General features: G+C 42.4%; 2 protein-coding genes across 5 annotated transcripts in view; both read right to left on the bottom strand.

Annotated features, from left to right (window-relative positions):
* DZIP1L (DAZ interacting zinc finger protein 1 like) overlaps positions 1 to 2992 on the bottom strand; it is a 36136-nt gene extending 33144 nt beyond the window's left edge. For 2 of the 3 annotated variants that reach the window (XR_014219514.1, XM_082221774.1), the window contains exon 1: positions 68 to 722. Coding sequence is in view for 1 of the 3 variants with exons in the window: in XM_082221774.1 (XP_082077900.1) it covers positions 68 to 70 (3 nt within the window). In the remaining 2 variants the exon portion in view is untranslated. Of the gene's footprint in view, positions 1 to 67; positions 723 to 2710 lie in introns of those variants that run through there. The other variant, XM_082221775.1, reaches the window with a different exon arrangement.
* A 2958-nt stretch (positions 2993 to 5950) lies between these two features.
* Positions 5951 to 13803, bottom strand: A4GNT (alpha-1,4-N-acetylglucosaminyltransferase). Of its 2 annotated transcripts, XM_082225290.1 has the most exons (4): positions 13673 to 13803; positions 8893 to 9615; positions 7774 to 8209; positions 5951 to 6581 (listed from the first exon to the last, which is right to left on the bottom strand). In XM_082225290.1, exons 3-4 carry the CDS (start codon positions 8182 to 8184, stop codon positions 5958 to 5960), a joined length of 1035 nt encoding a protein of 344 aa, XP_082081416.1. In that variant the 5' UTR covers positions 8185 to 8209; positions 8893 to 9615; positions 13673 to 13803; the 3' UTR covers positions 5951 to 5957. The 2 variants fall into 2 exon arrangements, with proteins under 2 accessions (XP_082081416.1, XP_082081415.1); XM_082225289.1 differs by lacking the exon at positions 8893 to 9615.
* Between the last annotated feature and the right edge of the window lie 1159 nt (positions 13804 to 14962).

Genomic DNA, 14962 nt, shown 5'->3' with positions numbered 1-14962 from the left:
TTTACTTCCAGGAATGTGTGCATAGGATAGTAGCCTCTAGGGGAAAGTACTGTAAAATGATACATACCATTTTTTCCAGTATAGAAATGCTGTTCTGATCTATCTGGACCCCTTGCTTATTCACAACAGAGAATTGTGTTGTGCAACGGTGTGTTACTAGGTGTGTCCTGGCATGATGGTAACAGGACTCCAAAGTTTCCCTCACAGTAGCACAAATATACCATAGCTAAGCAGCACGCTCCAAGTGGTTAAATATTCATTCTTGGCTTTGTATGTATTTGTTTGCAGCTCCAGTATGAGCAAACAAGGATCACAATGAACAACTAGGTGATAACATGTGTTCTCATCTGCCAGCAAAGCTGCTCTGCATTCTGCACAGGACAAACAGGCCAGTCTAAATATGAAAGACTAAATGGACACCAGTCTGACATTTGAAGTGGCAATATTAAAAAACCAGTGGTGGGACAGTTCAACCTACCAGAATACTCTGTAAATTACCTTAAAGTAGCCATCCTGCAGCAAGGGAAATTCAAAGGGAGATTGCAATATGAAACCACTGAATTGTATGAAAGGGTTCAGTGCTATCACTTGTGGGCTGAACCGAGACAAAGGACTTTAGCATATTAGAGATGTTAACTGCTTTACAAAGCATGGTGCCTGTGCCCTCAATAACTATTTGTGAAGTCCCACGGTTAAATATGGAATTATTACTCTCTGCACTTTTCCGCTTTTCATTTCCCTCTGACTTCACTTTTAACAGTTTCCCTCTACCTGCCCCACCCCCCATACCAAAACCTCAGGATAACACTTCATGCATCTGATGAAGTGGACTGTAGTTCACAAAAAGCAAGTGGCATAATAAATGTGTTAGTCTTTTAGGTGCCATAGGACTCCTGGGGTGTGTACAGCCTGCATAATAATGTGCATTCAGTGCTGGATGCAAGTGCCTTTTAGGGGTGCTGTACACACAATGTCCTCCCCATGCTGTCCCAGTGTCCCACACTATTTGCCCACCTGAAGCACATTCTGCTGCAATGGTTATAATCTGCTTTGTGCTGGGAGTGCACTTCTCAAGCACTTGCTGTTTACCTGCGCACAGAGAGAGCGCTTTCTCCTGTTGGGGCAGACCTACTGATGTTGCAGGGCTGTTATCACTCCCCTCACCATGTTTAACTTGCCTATGAATGAAAGGGGCAAAATGTACAGGTTGATGTAATTTTCAACCAGGCCCTTGGCTGATTAACATTCTAAAGCCTTTTAAATGTGTGTGGGGGAGGAGGGGGTTGTTGTTTTGTTGTTTCTGTTTCAACTATTTATTTGTGCTTTTATCTTGTATTTCTATGTTGTGAACAACCTTGAGATCTTTTGAGTGGTATAAAAATCTAATAAATATTAATAGACAAATAAATTTTCTTGCAGCTGCTGAAGTCCCAGGGGCCCTGTCAGAAGCAAGGCGGCAAGCCACATTGTAAAGCATCATTGGTGGTGCTTAAACAGAATTACAGGAAGCTGCTTAAACAGAATTACAGGAAGCTGCCTTATGCTGTCAGACTATCAGTCCATCTCACTCAGTATTGTCCGCATGAGTGTTTCTCAATCTTCAGTTCCCCATAAGTTGTGGGGTTACGGCTCCCATCGTCCCTGATTAAAAGGGTTGAGGGTCTCCAGTTGTTCTTGGACTACAACTCCCATCTTCCCTAGCTAGCAGGACCAGTGGTCGGGGATGATGGGAATTGTCGTTCAAAAACAGCTGGAGATCCAAGTTTGGGAAACACTGGTCTACACAGATTGGCGTGGGTTTCAGACAAGGGTCTTTTTTCAGCCCTTCCTGGAGATGGCAAAGATTGAACCTTCGGCTTTCTGCATGCAGTGCAGATGCCCTAACACTGAGTTTCTTCCCTCCCCCTACCTTTTCTCTCACACCATAGAAGAGAATGGCCTTAGTAACATGCCTCTCTTGACAACCCTCGACAACCTCTCTGGAAAACTGCCCCTGGATTTCCAAGTGCTAAGAAGCCCCAATGCCTCCGAAGAGAATGATCCACCGGGCCTTGCTGGCCGCGGAATGTCGAACTCCCCTCTCCCCCCCCCCGCAAATTTTGGCTAGCAATTTCTACTCAGGCAGTTTCAAAACTGAACAAGGAGCGATGCCTTTTCTCCTCCTCCTCCTCCTCTCCTTTTTTTTTTTTTTTGGTGGCAGGCTACTTTATAACCAGCATGCCCCAACTCAGCGCCCCTGCTTCCCTTCCCAGTAAACCAACTTCCCTTCCTGCCACGCAGCCCCCAAGTCCTCCCCTTAGCTGCTTCAGATTCTCCAGTAAAGTTTGCAAGGAATCGGCTTTTGGAGAAAAGTTTCCTAGGCAGGCTGCAGGCAGGAGTAGCTTGGTGGACAGCGAGGGAGGAGCTACTATGTAGATTTAGTTCGCTTGGTCAGCTCAGCTCCTTAAGTTTCCACTCTGGAGGTTCCTGCGAGTGTTTGCAATTTAACAAGCCACTTCATCCGCTGATGTTTTCCGGAGCGGTGGGAACATGCAAGAGGGAAAGAAGGCGAGCAGTGGCTTGAACAAAGCAGAGCTAGTTAGTCCCACCTCTCTGCATTCCTCCTCCTCCCCCTCTTCCCTCCCTCCTTCCCTCCTCCAACTCTTTTGCCACAGAGCTTCACGATGCAACGTTTCAGTTCTTTAGACTACCAAACAAAGCAAATCCTTACCTGTCCCCAGGGCGCATGTTTTGTGGCGTGGGGTTGGGAACTGGGCGCGTGCGAGAGAGAAAGAAAGAGAGAGATCTAAAGCAGCCTGGATTTGGAGGCGCAACTCTCTCCGAGCTGGAATCTTCCTTCTCTCCTCCCACCCAGGAAATTCAACACCATCCAGCAAAGCGCTGGTTCCCCACAGCGACGAATCGCCTCGGCCTAAATGCACAACATCAGGCTGAAGCGGGAGAAAGCAGCTCCAGGGCTTTGAGCGCAGAGAGCTGATCCCTCGAGGATGGGGGGGGGGGGATCGCTGCGAGGCCGTCCCCAAAGCCAAGCCGTTGCTGTAGTAACTTCTAATAACACCCTACCTGATTTCCCTTTCCCTTCTTGTTTGGTTTTGCTAACGCGGAAAGAGGGAGGATCAGGTAATAAAAGTGCATTAGAGCATCGATGCTCAGGGGGTTATTAAGCTGCTGTATGTTTGATAACAAAGCTGCCTCCCCGTGGCTATAATTGTACCCGAACATGTAACTGCAGGTGAAGAGGCTGGGCTCACGGTTGCAATTAAGGACGGGCAAATCTGTCAACATGGGTTTCTCTTAGTTACTCGTTTTTCCAGTCTTCAGTTCAGTTTGCCACTTTCCCACATCAGTTTGCAATGATTATTATTTTTAAAAGTCCTCAAGGTAATTGATCAGCATTTGGGCATGGATTTCTCCTGATAAGACACACTTTTCTATATGATTTTGCCTAATACAGTGGTACCTTGGGTTACATACGCTTCAGGTAACATACACTTCAGATTACAGACTCCGCTAACCCAGAAATAGTACCTCTGGTTAAGAACTTTGCTTCAGGATGAGAACAGAAATCGTGCTCTGGTGATGCAGCAGCAGGGGGAGGCCCCATTAGCTAAAGTGGTACCTCAGGTTAAGAACAGTTCCAAGTTAAGAACGGACCTGCAGAATGAATTAAGTACGTAACCAGAGGTACCACTGTATATAGATTTTTGCAAGCTAGTTTCCTCTAATGTAAAGCATTTTTCTATGTTATTTTCACTAATATGCGCATAAAAATGCAAGACTACAGCTACAGTTCTATCTCTGGGAGTAAGCCCCATTGATCTCAGTCATGGGACTGACCTTGGAATAGATATGTATTGGATTGTGCTGTAAGTTTTGGTGACATGAAATCAACCAACTTACTTGCATACGTAATACATTTTATCTGGGTTTCTTTTGCTCGGTTCCTCTGGCCATGTCATTTACCCTTGCCCAAACTGCAGTTTGCAAAACCAAACAGAACTTTGCATCTGATCCTTGATGAATTGGGGGCATTCTAGTCTGCTCAATTACTATAAATTGTCTCAAGAGGCAGTAGCTTAAATAGCAACTTGTTTTGTAGTAGGTAAAGCAGAATCATATGCCTGACAAGCAATGGCTTATCCACCTCCCCATCCTGTCCTTAAATGAGGCCAGCACAGGGTTTCATGATTCTCCATGAATCTTATGGACAAAACGAAATGGCTTTGTCCTTGTCCTTTCAGTGCCCCTTAATAAGTGGTGTATTGAGTACCTGTCAAAGCAAGGAAAGGCCTCTCCCCCCACAAAAAAAGTTACTAGTAAAGTTGAAGAGGATAATATATGTAGTTAAGTTCAGAAGTTAGTAGACACCTATTTCTGCATGCAATCAAATTGTCATATAAATATGGTATATAAATAAGTTACACCATACCAGACAGTTGACTGTAGCTTATCTATTAAAAAGGAGGCAGGAGGGTCAAATGAAGAACAATATATAAAAGAATAGCAGGACAAAGACCATCATTCATTATGTCAAGACCCAATATTCCTGCATACATACCGAAGGTTGAAATCCTGTATTATTTGGACATAAGCTCCATTGAATTCAACGGGGCTTACTTCTAAATCAGATATGTACAGGATTGCACTGGAAATCAGTCTTCTTTATTTGTTACAGCTTTATTTATTATATCAACCACAGCATAATGAAAAGCAGATGCAAACAGATGCACAACATAGTATCCATCACCACGACAAACACATAGCATTTTAGCATGATGTGTATCAACAGGGATGTAGACATTGTTTTTAACAAAAATCTGCCTGACTTCAGTGGCAGTAGCAAAAGATAGAATTATGTAGGAAATGGCAATTATTATTCCATCTATAGCCATTTATTTTATTATTTATTCAGCTATTATGGAGTTTCCCCCAGGTAGCATTGCTGCCAAACCATGGCATTCTAATCTCTCTCAAGTTATTTTCCCATTATGAGGAATGGATGAAGGAGTTGGGTATGCTTTGCTTGGATAAGAGGAGACTGAGAGGAAATATGATAGCCTTCTTCATACATCTTAAGGCCTATGACATGGAAGATGGAGCAAGTCCCCCCTCCCACCCGCTTTGGAGGGTAGGATTCAAACCAATGGGTTCAAGTTACAAGAAAGAAGATTCTACCTCAACTTGAAAAAGAACTTGTTGATGGTAAGAACTGTTCAACAGTGGAATGGACTCCCTCAGAGCAGTGGCAGAAGAACCCACTCTGGCACCTGGGGCGGGACGCCGAGGAGCGGGGCGAACTGCCCGGTGACACACGCACGATGTCCGTACAGAGTATGCATGTGCGGCATCCCGTATGGAGTGCGCACGTGCGGTGACCGTATGGGTTGCCGCACATGTGCACTCCATATGGGCTGCCACGTGCGTGCGGTGGCTGTACGGAGTGCCACGTGAGTGGAATCCTGTACTGAGTGCGCATGTGGGGCATCCCGTACAGACTGCACATGTGTGGCATTCTGTACAGAGTGCACATGCACAGCAGCCTGTACGGACGCCGCACGAGCGGAGTCCATACTGACTGCACACGCCCTCGGCCACTCTACAGCTGGGGGGAGGCAGGGGCCATCTTGTCACCCCCTCCAGAGTAGCATCCGGGGCGGTCCGCCCCCTCCACCCCCTACTTTGTACTCCCCTGCCTCAGAGAGTGGTGAACGCTACTTCTTTGGAGGTTTTTAAGCAGAGGTTGGATGGTCATTTGTCAGGGATGCTTTAGATGAAATTCTTTGAGATGCTTTTCATTCAGGGCCCTTTCCAAGTCTGCAATTCTCTGATTTCCATCCCCCCTGAGAATATTAAAAATCATCTTGCAGTGGAAGGTGATCTGCTTGGGAGTCCGAGGTTCCTAAATTATATGCCTAATAGGATAAGTATTGCATATGGTAACATATCCTCCTTTTGCTTTACCACAATGGGCTAGTTTTATTTTGAGACATCTGTTTGCTTCTTTGTGCAGCTTGAATAAGACTCTGGTAAGTAGTAGGGCAATGTGTTCTGAACAGGTTTTCCACCAGGAAATTGCTCCCAATGGTCACATTTCTCTTCTCTTTCCTGTTCATGAAGTTCCACAGGTGCAAAGCGTAGGACTCATTGAAGTCTGGCTTTGAATCCCACACTTCATAGTACTTATGCCACAGTGTGTAGGGGATGGGATAGAAGCGCTGGGGGTGCAAGAAGGAAATGTTGTGACATGTCTGATCCTCCACATTATTGAAATCTGTGAGGTTGCACAGCTTCTTTAGCATCCTTGTGATTAAGTGAGGTCCCTGATGTCCCCAGATGGCTCCATTGTAGTGCTGAACAAAATCTACCATGCAGTCCCAGAGGAACCAGTGATGACGCCGAAAACCAAGGATCCCATTGCTGGAGAACTGGGAAGACTGGGCTGCCAAGAAGTTGGCCACTGGGATGGGTCGGATGGAAATGACATCTGTGTCCATATAAGTCCCACCGTATTTCCACACCATTGCAAGCCTGATTGCATCAGAGATAATATAGACCCAGTTCTTCTCCTGTGTTGCATTCACCTGCAGGGTTAAAAATGGACACAGAATCAAGGGACAGCTCCTAGCTCCTAAGACATACTCCTTACTTCTTCCTTTCAATGCCTGCAATATTCCCACTACTGGAAGTTCAGGAATGCTTAGCCTTGTGGAGCAGCTCAGGTGTCACATGTATGTGATCCTAGGTTCAAATTCTGGATGTGACTTCCCACCAGAAAAGACCTCACCTCTATGCAGGCATCTCTGAGAAAGTGTAGGGCCTGAACGTATCAGTGGGTTCACTGCATCAATCAGTATCTCAGCTCCTACAGAGGCCGCTTAACCTGTGGGTGGGAGCAGAGCCCAGTGGTAGACCACAGACATCATGTTTTGCCTGTTGAACACCCCAGGTTTAATTCCCACTATCTCCAGTTCAAATGATCAGGTAGGTGATGAGCAAAACTTCTGACTGAGACCCTGGAGAACTGCTGCCAGTCAAACAATACTGAGCTGCACTGGCATATATTTAGTGTAAAAGGAAAACATCAGTTTTTAACATGCTGAATAGTACTACACTGGTACCTCTGGTTGCAAACTTAATTTGTTCCGGAGGTCTGTTCTTAACCTGAAACTGTTCTTAACCTGAGGTACCACTTTAGCTAATGGGGCCTCCCACTGCCGCTGCACCGCCACCACGCGATTTCTGTTCTCATCCTGAAGCAAAGTTCTTAACCTGAGGTACTATTTCTGGGTTAGCGAAGTCTGTAACCTGAAGCATCTGTAACCCGAAGTACCACTGTAGCCAGTTTATTCAGAATTTCTGGAAAATTGTGAATTTGAAACTCTGAAGCCCAATGCAAGTGTAACATATGATGGTGTGTTCTTTTTCATCATATTGACTCTCTCTTCTGAATTCTCCCCACTACCTGGGCTGATTGCCATGCATGGTGATTACTAATACTGTGCTGTATATGGTAAAATGATACCAAAGGATATAATAAAACATGCTTTGAAGTTGCATCTTCGCCAAACATTACTAAATTTAAGCATACAATGACATTTCAGTGTCTTGGTAGGAAAAGGCAGTTAACAATTTCTTTTCCTTTGCACTGATAAAGTCACCAGTAAACAGTCTGCATTTTTAAAAGGGGCATTGATATTTGTCACCAAAAATATTTTACAACTAACTTTGCAATTAATGCATCCCACCAGAAAACGATACCTCTTTCTCTCTCACCTGATGGTACCACCGGAACAGAGGTGTGTCCTGGAACAAAATGTCCATCTCCAGGGGGAAAAGGAAAACATTCTTCATAGCCGATAAGAAAGACAGCGAAGGGGAAGTCAACTTGAAATCTATCATTGTGCTATTGTTCAGCCCTTGCATAAAAAAAATGATGGGTCTGTCCGAATAGATTCTAGCAGCAGATTCCACAGAGCATAAAACCAGTGGTGGAGGCTGCAGATGATCAGTTGTCTCCAGAAAGATGATACTTCTCCCCTGGGAGAGGACATCTTGGGGTATCACAAGTTGTTTAGCAACAGGTTTGCAGGAAAAGAAGCAACCAGGTTCTAGGGAGAACTCATACAATATCCCAAATGCAAGCAAAAAGAAGATACATAGGTACATCTGGCTCTCCTTCAGCATGTTGACTGATTCTCCAACTTTTGATCTTAATAAAAACATAATAAATATTAGTCATACTCTTCTTTACACACACACACACACACACACACACACACACACTTGTTGCACTCTTGCTTTTCAAAACCTTAACAATAGGTGATCACCATCCTTCTTAGCAGAAGGTTGTGCCATATTAACAGATTCTGTAGGGTTGCAATGCAGATGTGGGATGAGGAGCCTTGTTTACAGCATGAATGAATTATTTCAGTCTCCTGGAAAAATATATGGTTAAAAAGAATGGTTCAAGCAGGGGTGTGAAAGCTGTGGCCCTCCAAATGTTGTTGGACTCTTGCCAGCCTCAGTCAAACATGGCCAATGGCCAGGAATGTTGGATGTTGTAATCCAGCAGCATCTGGATCAACCCTGGGTTAGTGGTTGACAATACAATCCTATATGTCTCATTATTTTCAGTGGAGCTTACTCCCAAGTAAGTGTATATAAGACTGCAGCTTGCATTTGGGGGGATTTTCGTTTCCTTTCCTTTCCCATCCCATCCCCTCCAATTTCTAAGGGTGCAAAGCCACTCACTATACATGCAGACCATGGCAAAAGATCTGAAATCCAGCAAAAATCCCGGAAAAGACCTGCAAATTCTTGGGAGATAATTAGCAGGATGCAGCAGCGTTATTCATGGTAAAATTCAAAAAATAAATATAGATGTCCTCTTACCACCATTTCCTAGATTCCCTTACCTGCCTAAGGGGATTCTTTTCCTGGGCCACTTAAAGAACCCTCCTCATGTTGCTGAGTAGACTCCATTGCTACTGCTGAATTCAGTGTTCCCAGTGGGGCTGCATTCAGAAAATGAACCAAAGTCTGAATTGATTCCCCTCCCAAGCACCAGGCTTTCTCTTCTGTTGCAGACAGGATGCTGATGGGATAAAATTATTTACGGGAGCTCTTTCTTCTCTATCGGTGATTAGTGTCTCTGTCCTAATATGGAAGCAGAAATGAGGTGAATAGGAAGCCCATGTCAGGTCTCTGCTGCAGCAATATCAGAGATGGATGGCAGGTGAATGAAATTATTTCATAATTGTTCAAAGTTAGAAAGAAAAACAAAATGCCGTCCTCCAATTTTGGGGAGGTAATACAGTTTTCAGGAGAAAATGAATGTCCCTTCTTCCCAAACTCTGATGTGCTGAGATTGTGTCAGCCAGCTTGCTTGTGCAGCTATTTTGAGACTGTCCTGAACGAGCCATAGATCATCATAAGCCCAATGTCTTCAACAGATGCCCTACAGTACTTTAGGCCAGCTGTGTCTGCAGGAGACTTCAGGAAAGCTGGGATTCATATAGGTTAGCATCTTGGGTGTTGCTCCATGTCTTCAGCCTCAGTTCCACAGAAACTCGAGACTTTATTGAATTCAGTTGCAATCTCTCCAAACATGTCTGACTGATTAAAAAAAATAAAATTCAAAAGGTAGCACTCTCTCTATGTTGGTACCTTGGAACACCCTCTAGTTTGCAAAAGACAAGGAATGGCTGTTCTGTCTTTCCCACAACATCCATCTTTTCCATCCAGAAGATCATTTTTGCCGTCAAAGGGGTTGGAACTGATTAAGCACTGCTCCTTCTGCAGAGAAGATCTATTTATCATTGCAAGACTAGTGGCTGAGTGGAGTTTGCAAAGCTCTCCTCAGCCAAGATGCTGATCTCAGTGCTGGCTGCTTAATAAATGTTATCCACTCCTTCTCGGCTTTGCCTTTCACAGTCGAAACTTTCAGCTGCAATGCTTCAGCCAACAACACTGGAGTCGTTTCAAGCGATGAGCTGTCGGAAGAAGGCTGCAGACTCTAAACAGCATGAATAATTTAATATTCGCGGAAGCATCTGATTGTCATTAAAGCATCATTTTGGGGAAGGAAAGGCCTGTTCAAAAGGTGTGTCAGGGTAATTTTGCAGATTAATCCCTTTTCAGTGAATATTCACTACTCTGCTATACTCAAAATCAGGATGCTAAAGAGAAGTGAGATAAATTATCATTTTCTTCCAGTGCATATTTGCATGTGCTTCTTTTACTCTCTTTTAGGGCGTGTGGAAAGTTGTCTTCAGGAAAACATGCTTGGAACCATCATTGCCAGCTTTTAGGTGCCTGGGTTTTTGCCCAGACTTTTGGTCATTCACTTGGAATGTAGTGTCATAAGGCTTTTGATCTGTTTCGTGGAGTTCATTATTATTATTATAATTATTGTTGATGGAGAGGATTTTGAAATATTGTTCTGTTATATTTCTTCTGTAGGTATGGTTTTTAAATGATTGCCAAACTGTGTGGTATTTTATGGATTCGTAAATCACTTTGAGACATTTTCTTGTGGAATATGATGCAGAAATGTAATATCAGGGATGTGAAACCTATGGTTTTCCAGATGTTGCTGGACTCAGACATTGACATGGATGCGACAGAAAAGGAACTTATTTTCATTTATGGTGGGAGTGCTCACACTTATAAGCATTTTGGATAGCGAGACATACAGAAATGGGGGAAGAATACTGCAAAAATCAAATCATTGTACTCCAGAACTTTTTTGGGGGGGGGGAAGGGGAAATCAAGGATTAAACAAGGATATTTTATCTGTTAACATTTTTATTAATTGCCACTAGTCCTTCTAATTGGAAGGAATTAGAAAATCTGTCTATACAATCTTCGTATAAGAACGTCTTGTTTATTGAAATCTCTGCAAAGATAACATTCAACTTAAAGCTGCAACAGGGTAAAGCAAAACCATTTCAGTATCCCTTTATTATAGACCAAAATATGTGCATCTCTCTGTCAGAAACAGCCAAATCTATTTGGACTTCATAATCATGCACACATGGTGATTGTCCAACTTCCTTTTTGTTATCGGTGCAGTTGAGTCATAACCATACCATTTTTAAAATAATGAAAAATAATAACTGAGAGGACATTTATAATGATACTGCATTACGTGCTCACCTACACCAATGTTTCAGTCGATAAGCTTGGTTATATGTTTACTCTTTTCCTTATATTTGTATTCTTATCTTGAAAATCAATGTGTGTGTGTGTGTAATTCAAGCCAATTACTTTTTTCTTCAATTTGCTTTATGAAAGCCAGATATGGAAGTACATGTTGCAACATCCTGCCAAACTCTCAAATTTCTCCAACGTGTTCTGTGAAAAAGGATTTCCATTTTTTCTGCCTCATTTTTGGGGCATTTCTTATTTTCTTTCGCGGGGGTGGGGTCTTGTTCTTCCCTTATCACTGCTAGGTGGCCAAGGGTTCTCTTTCTTATAAGCATGGCTTATAAGCTCTGCAGTCCGCAGGGTCCTTTTATGATACTCAAAGCCATGCCTCTTCACACTCACATGCATCTTTCTAAGATTATACAATGATCTTACCATTTTACAATAATAATAATAATTAGGACTGTATTGCAACAATTAATGCAGACCTCCATGTGTTGCCTTTGAAGTAGATAATTTCTGAGAACATGCATGGACACATTATTTGGAGTGCTCAACTACCTTCTTTTGAGCTGACTTGTGTTTTCCACGATGTTCCATTGTACACAACTGAACTTGCATACCATTCTCTTGAAACTGAAGCACATTGTAAAAGAATAGAATCATAACCACCCAGCCACACCCTACTTACCATTTCCCCCTCTTTCCCCCTCTTTTCTTCCTAACCAAATAATGATAATAATAAAGATAGGAAGCTTTAAACAGAACAGAGCTGAGTAGTTCTATCCTGTTTCCATTTGCTGTTTTTATTTAATCCATCCAATCCACTTGGTTTATTTAAACCAAGGACTTGTAAATTGACCACTAATAATGAATCCTAGGTTGTAGATATTATTGCAAATTTATTATACTGTTTTTGCAATGTACAAAAAGACTTGGTCTTTTTAATTATACCATTTATTATTTCTATGATCCTTGTTTATAAAATCTAATAAAAAGAAAAAACAAAACTGAGGCACATTGTGTTTCAAGTGCTTCTGAATGCTTAGCTTTGGAGCATACCATGGCTGAAAAGCTTCTCTTTGGTGTTGATTGGGCAGATCTAGGATCTAGAATAGGGACCCTATTGCAGAAACAGCAACAGGTCTTCAACCCCCTGCGACACTGGACCACTACACCACTGCACAGGATGTCTTCCCCCAGGGCTTAACTGAAGCATGGGAAGCCTGCAGAGTGCAGAACACTGATGAGATTATAGAATGAAAGAAAAGACAAAGACACACACACACACACACACACACACACACACACACACACACACACACAACCTTTGACCACCTTGGAAGTGAAGTAAGCATGGAAGAAACCATGAGAATGTAACTGATTCCCCACCCCATCCTCTTTGATCATTTTTGAATGCAATTTCTCTTCTCATTAGTTAATGAAGAATGGTTGAAAAGATGCAATAAATTTTCAGCACAACACTAATTTAATGTTATTGGGAAGCTGATCACCACTCCCAAGGTTTAGGTAATTGCATGTGCATATCCAAATGTGTACTGTTACACTACGATACGATACGTCAATCTTTATTGTCATTGTCCCATACAGAACAATGAAATTGAAAAAATCTACATCAGACATTCAGAAGTCAACAAGCCAGCTATCCCAGCCAGGTTAAGCCCCTAAAAGCTCTGATACCCCATAATTAAATACAATATACTCCTACAGAGACTACCTTACACTGCATTTAAAACCAAAATCGCATTTGGATAAAAACTTTCTCAGGCAGCTAGTCCTAGTCTTTATAACCCTAAACCTTCCAGAAGGCAGAAGCTGAAAGAGATCATTTCTGGGGTGCGTACTATCCTGCACTATCTTCAGCTTTCTTAGGACACCTGGAAGCATAGACTAGCTTACAGCTCCAAAATCTGAACACCTTTTTCTTGGAACATGGCACATATTAACTATAGACCTTGTAGTGCTTAACACCCCTTTGTGGTAGGCATATTTCATGTCTTTGATTATACTGTCTTTTTATGCAACATCAATGTATTACACTAAAGCTGCAATCTGATGCACACTTTCTCATTGGGAGTGAGTCTCAATGAACTCAGTGGGACTTCTCTGTAAGCATAAATAGGATGTTGCTATTTATATATTTGTTTATTCCTACAAGTATTATTTAAGAAAATAAAATGGTTCCTTCCTTCCATTTTCTGTTGAAAGAGATCAAAACATTTCTGCTTTTGTCACAGCATGCTCAGACCTTTATGCACCCTCTTGAAATGGCCACATTAATTGTCAGAGAATAATGTACTTGCCCTGAGACTCAAACCACTCAACAGAAAGACCATATTTCTCTCTCTAAAAAATTAAAAAATATTATGTGATGGGTAATCAAAATCCATCTTTTTCCATATTAATAAATATAAACCAAAGTAATTAATCTCCCATCTATATTACTCATTGTTCTTGTTGTTTAATTTTCGTATGATGCATTTCAAAATAAACGAGAACTTACCAGCAAAACATGGAAAAGCAGAAGATTCTTCAGCAAGCAATGGTTAGACTTGGGTGCACATATATGGTGAAGAAGTTGCAGGAGAACCTTTCATATCCAGGACATGCACCACTGTTTCTGACTTCTAATGCAGCAACCCTAGAGGTGATATTTGCACATTACTTGCCCTGAGATAGGCAGAGGAAACAAGTGCTTTTTTAAAGAAGGAAAAAATTGTACAGGTAGGGAAGAAATAAAACTGCCAAGACATGTACAGTGTAGAGCTTGCCAGCAGAAAGCAGCAGACAAACACTTTGGAATGATAATAAGAACATAATAAAGTAGCAATGTACTGGGAATAGCATAAAGGCTCAGGTGGAACAATACAATCTGCAAGATTAGCATATAACAGATAGCTCATTTTCTTCAGTGTTCTGGAGTGGGTGCTTAGATACAGTAGGTTGAATCCAGACCAAGCAGGTGGTGTTTTGTTACCACTAAAATCAATGGGACTTAAGTTATTCATGAATAACTCTTTATATTGATTTCAATGGGACCTGTGCACTTTACAGTGCAATCTAACAATATTTGCTCAGGTCCTATTGAATCCAATGGGTCTAATTTCCAGGTAAGTGGGGTTAGGATTGCAGCCTTAGTGTGGATCCAACCCAGTATACACATGTTATCTCCTCATCACCAATCCTCTGCTGAATGCATTGTGAAGGAGAGATTCTTTAATGTAACTCCTTTCTCAGCCTCCTTGGAGGATGATGCTGTGGTGCTCAGAAAAGGATATATTATATACAGTGATACATCGGGTTACATACGCTTCAGGTTACATACGCTTCTGGTTACAGACTCCGCTAACCCAGAAATATTACCTCGGGTTAAGAACTTTGCTTCAGGATGAGAACAGAAATTGTGCAGTGGCGGGGCCCGGCAGCAGGAGGCCCCATTAGCTAAAGTGGTGCTTCAGGTTAAGAACAGTTCCAGGTTAAGAACAGACCTCCGGAATGAATTAAGTTCTTAACCCGAGGTACCACTGTACTGAACTCGCCATTTCTTTCACTGGATGCTGTCAATGGGGGTGGGGATGAGAGGAAAATATTTCAATGGGAGGGGGGAGGACATAACCCAACTGCACTAGAAACAATAGGTATCTGTGGCATGTCTCTTGGAATGATTCCACCAGGTGCCTCCATGTCAAGAGATCTCACAATTATATATGCAGCTTTCTTATAGACCATCTTTTGAACCAAAGTTAAACTGCTGGATAGTTGCTGGTCACAGGGAGGATCTACTAGCAAGATT

This window comes from Podarcis vaucheri, assembly GCF_965113315.1.
Source record: "Podarcis vaucheri genome assembly, chromosome: 5".
Taxonomy (NCBI): domain Eukaryota; kingdom Metazoa; phylum Chordata; class Lepidosauria; order Squamata; family Lacertidae; genus Podarcis; species Podarcis vaucheri.
This window is presented reverse-complemented; position numbering and strand designations above follow the sequence as displayed.

Bases quoted from the DNA above. Each gene is read 5' to 3' on its own strand.
- A4GNT (XM_082225290.1), bottom strand. From the start codon at position 8,184: ATGCTGAAGGAGAGCCAGATGTACCTATGTATCTTCTTTTTGCTTGCA. The intron at 6,582-7,773 runs GTGAGAGAGAAA...TTAACCCTGCAG, and splicing joins TGTTCCGGTGGTACCATCAG to GTGAATGCAACACAGGAGAA.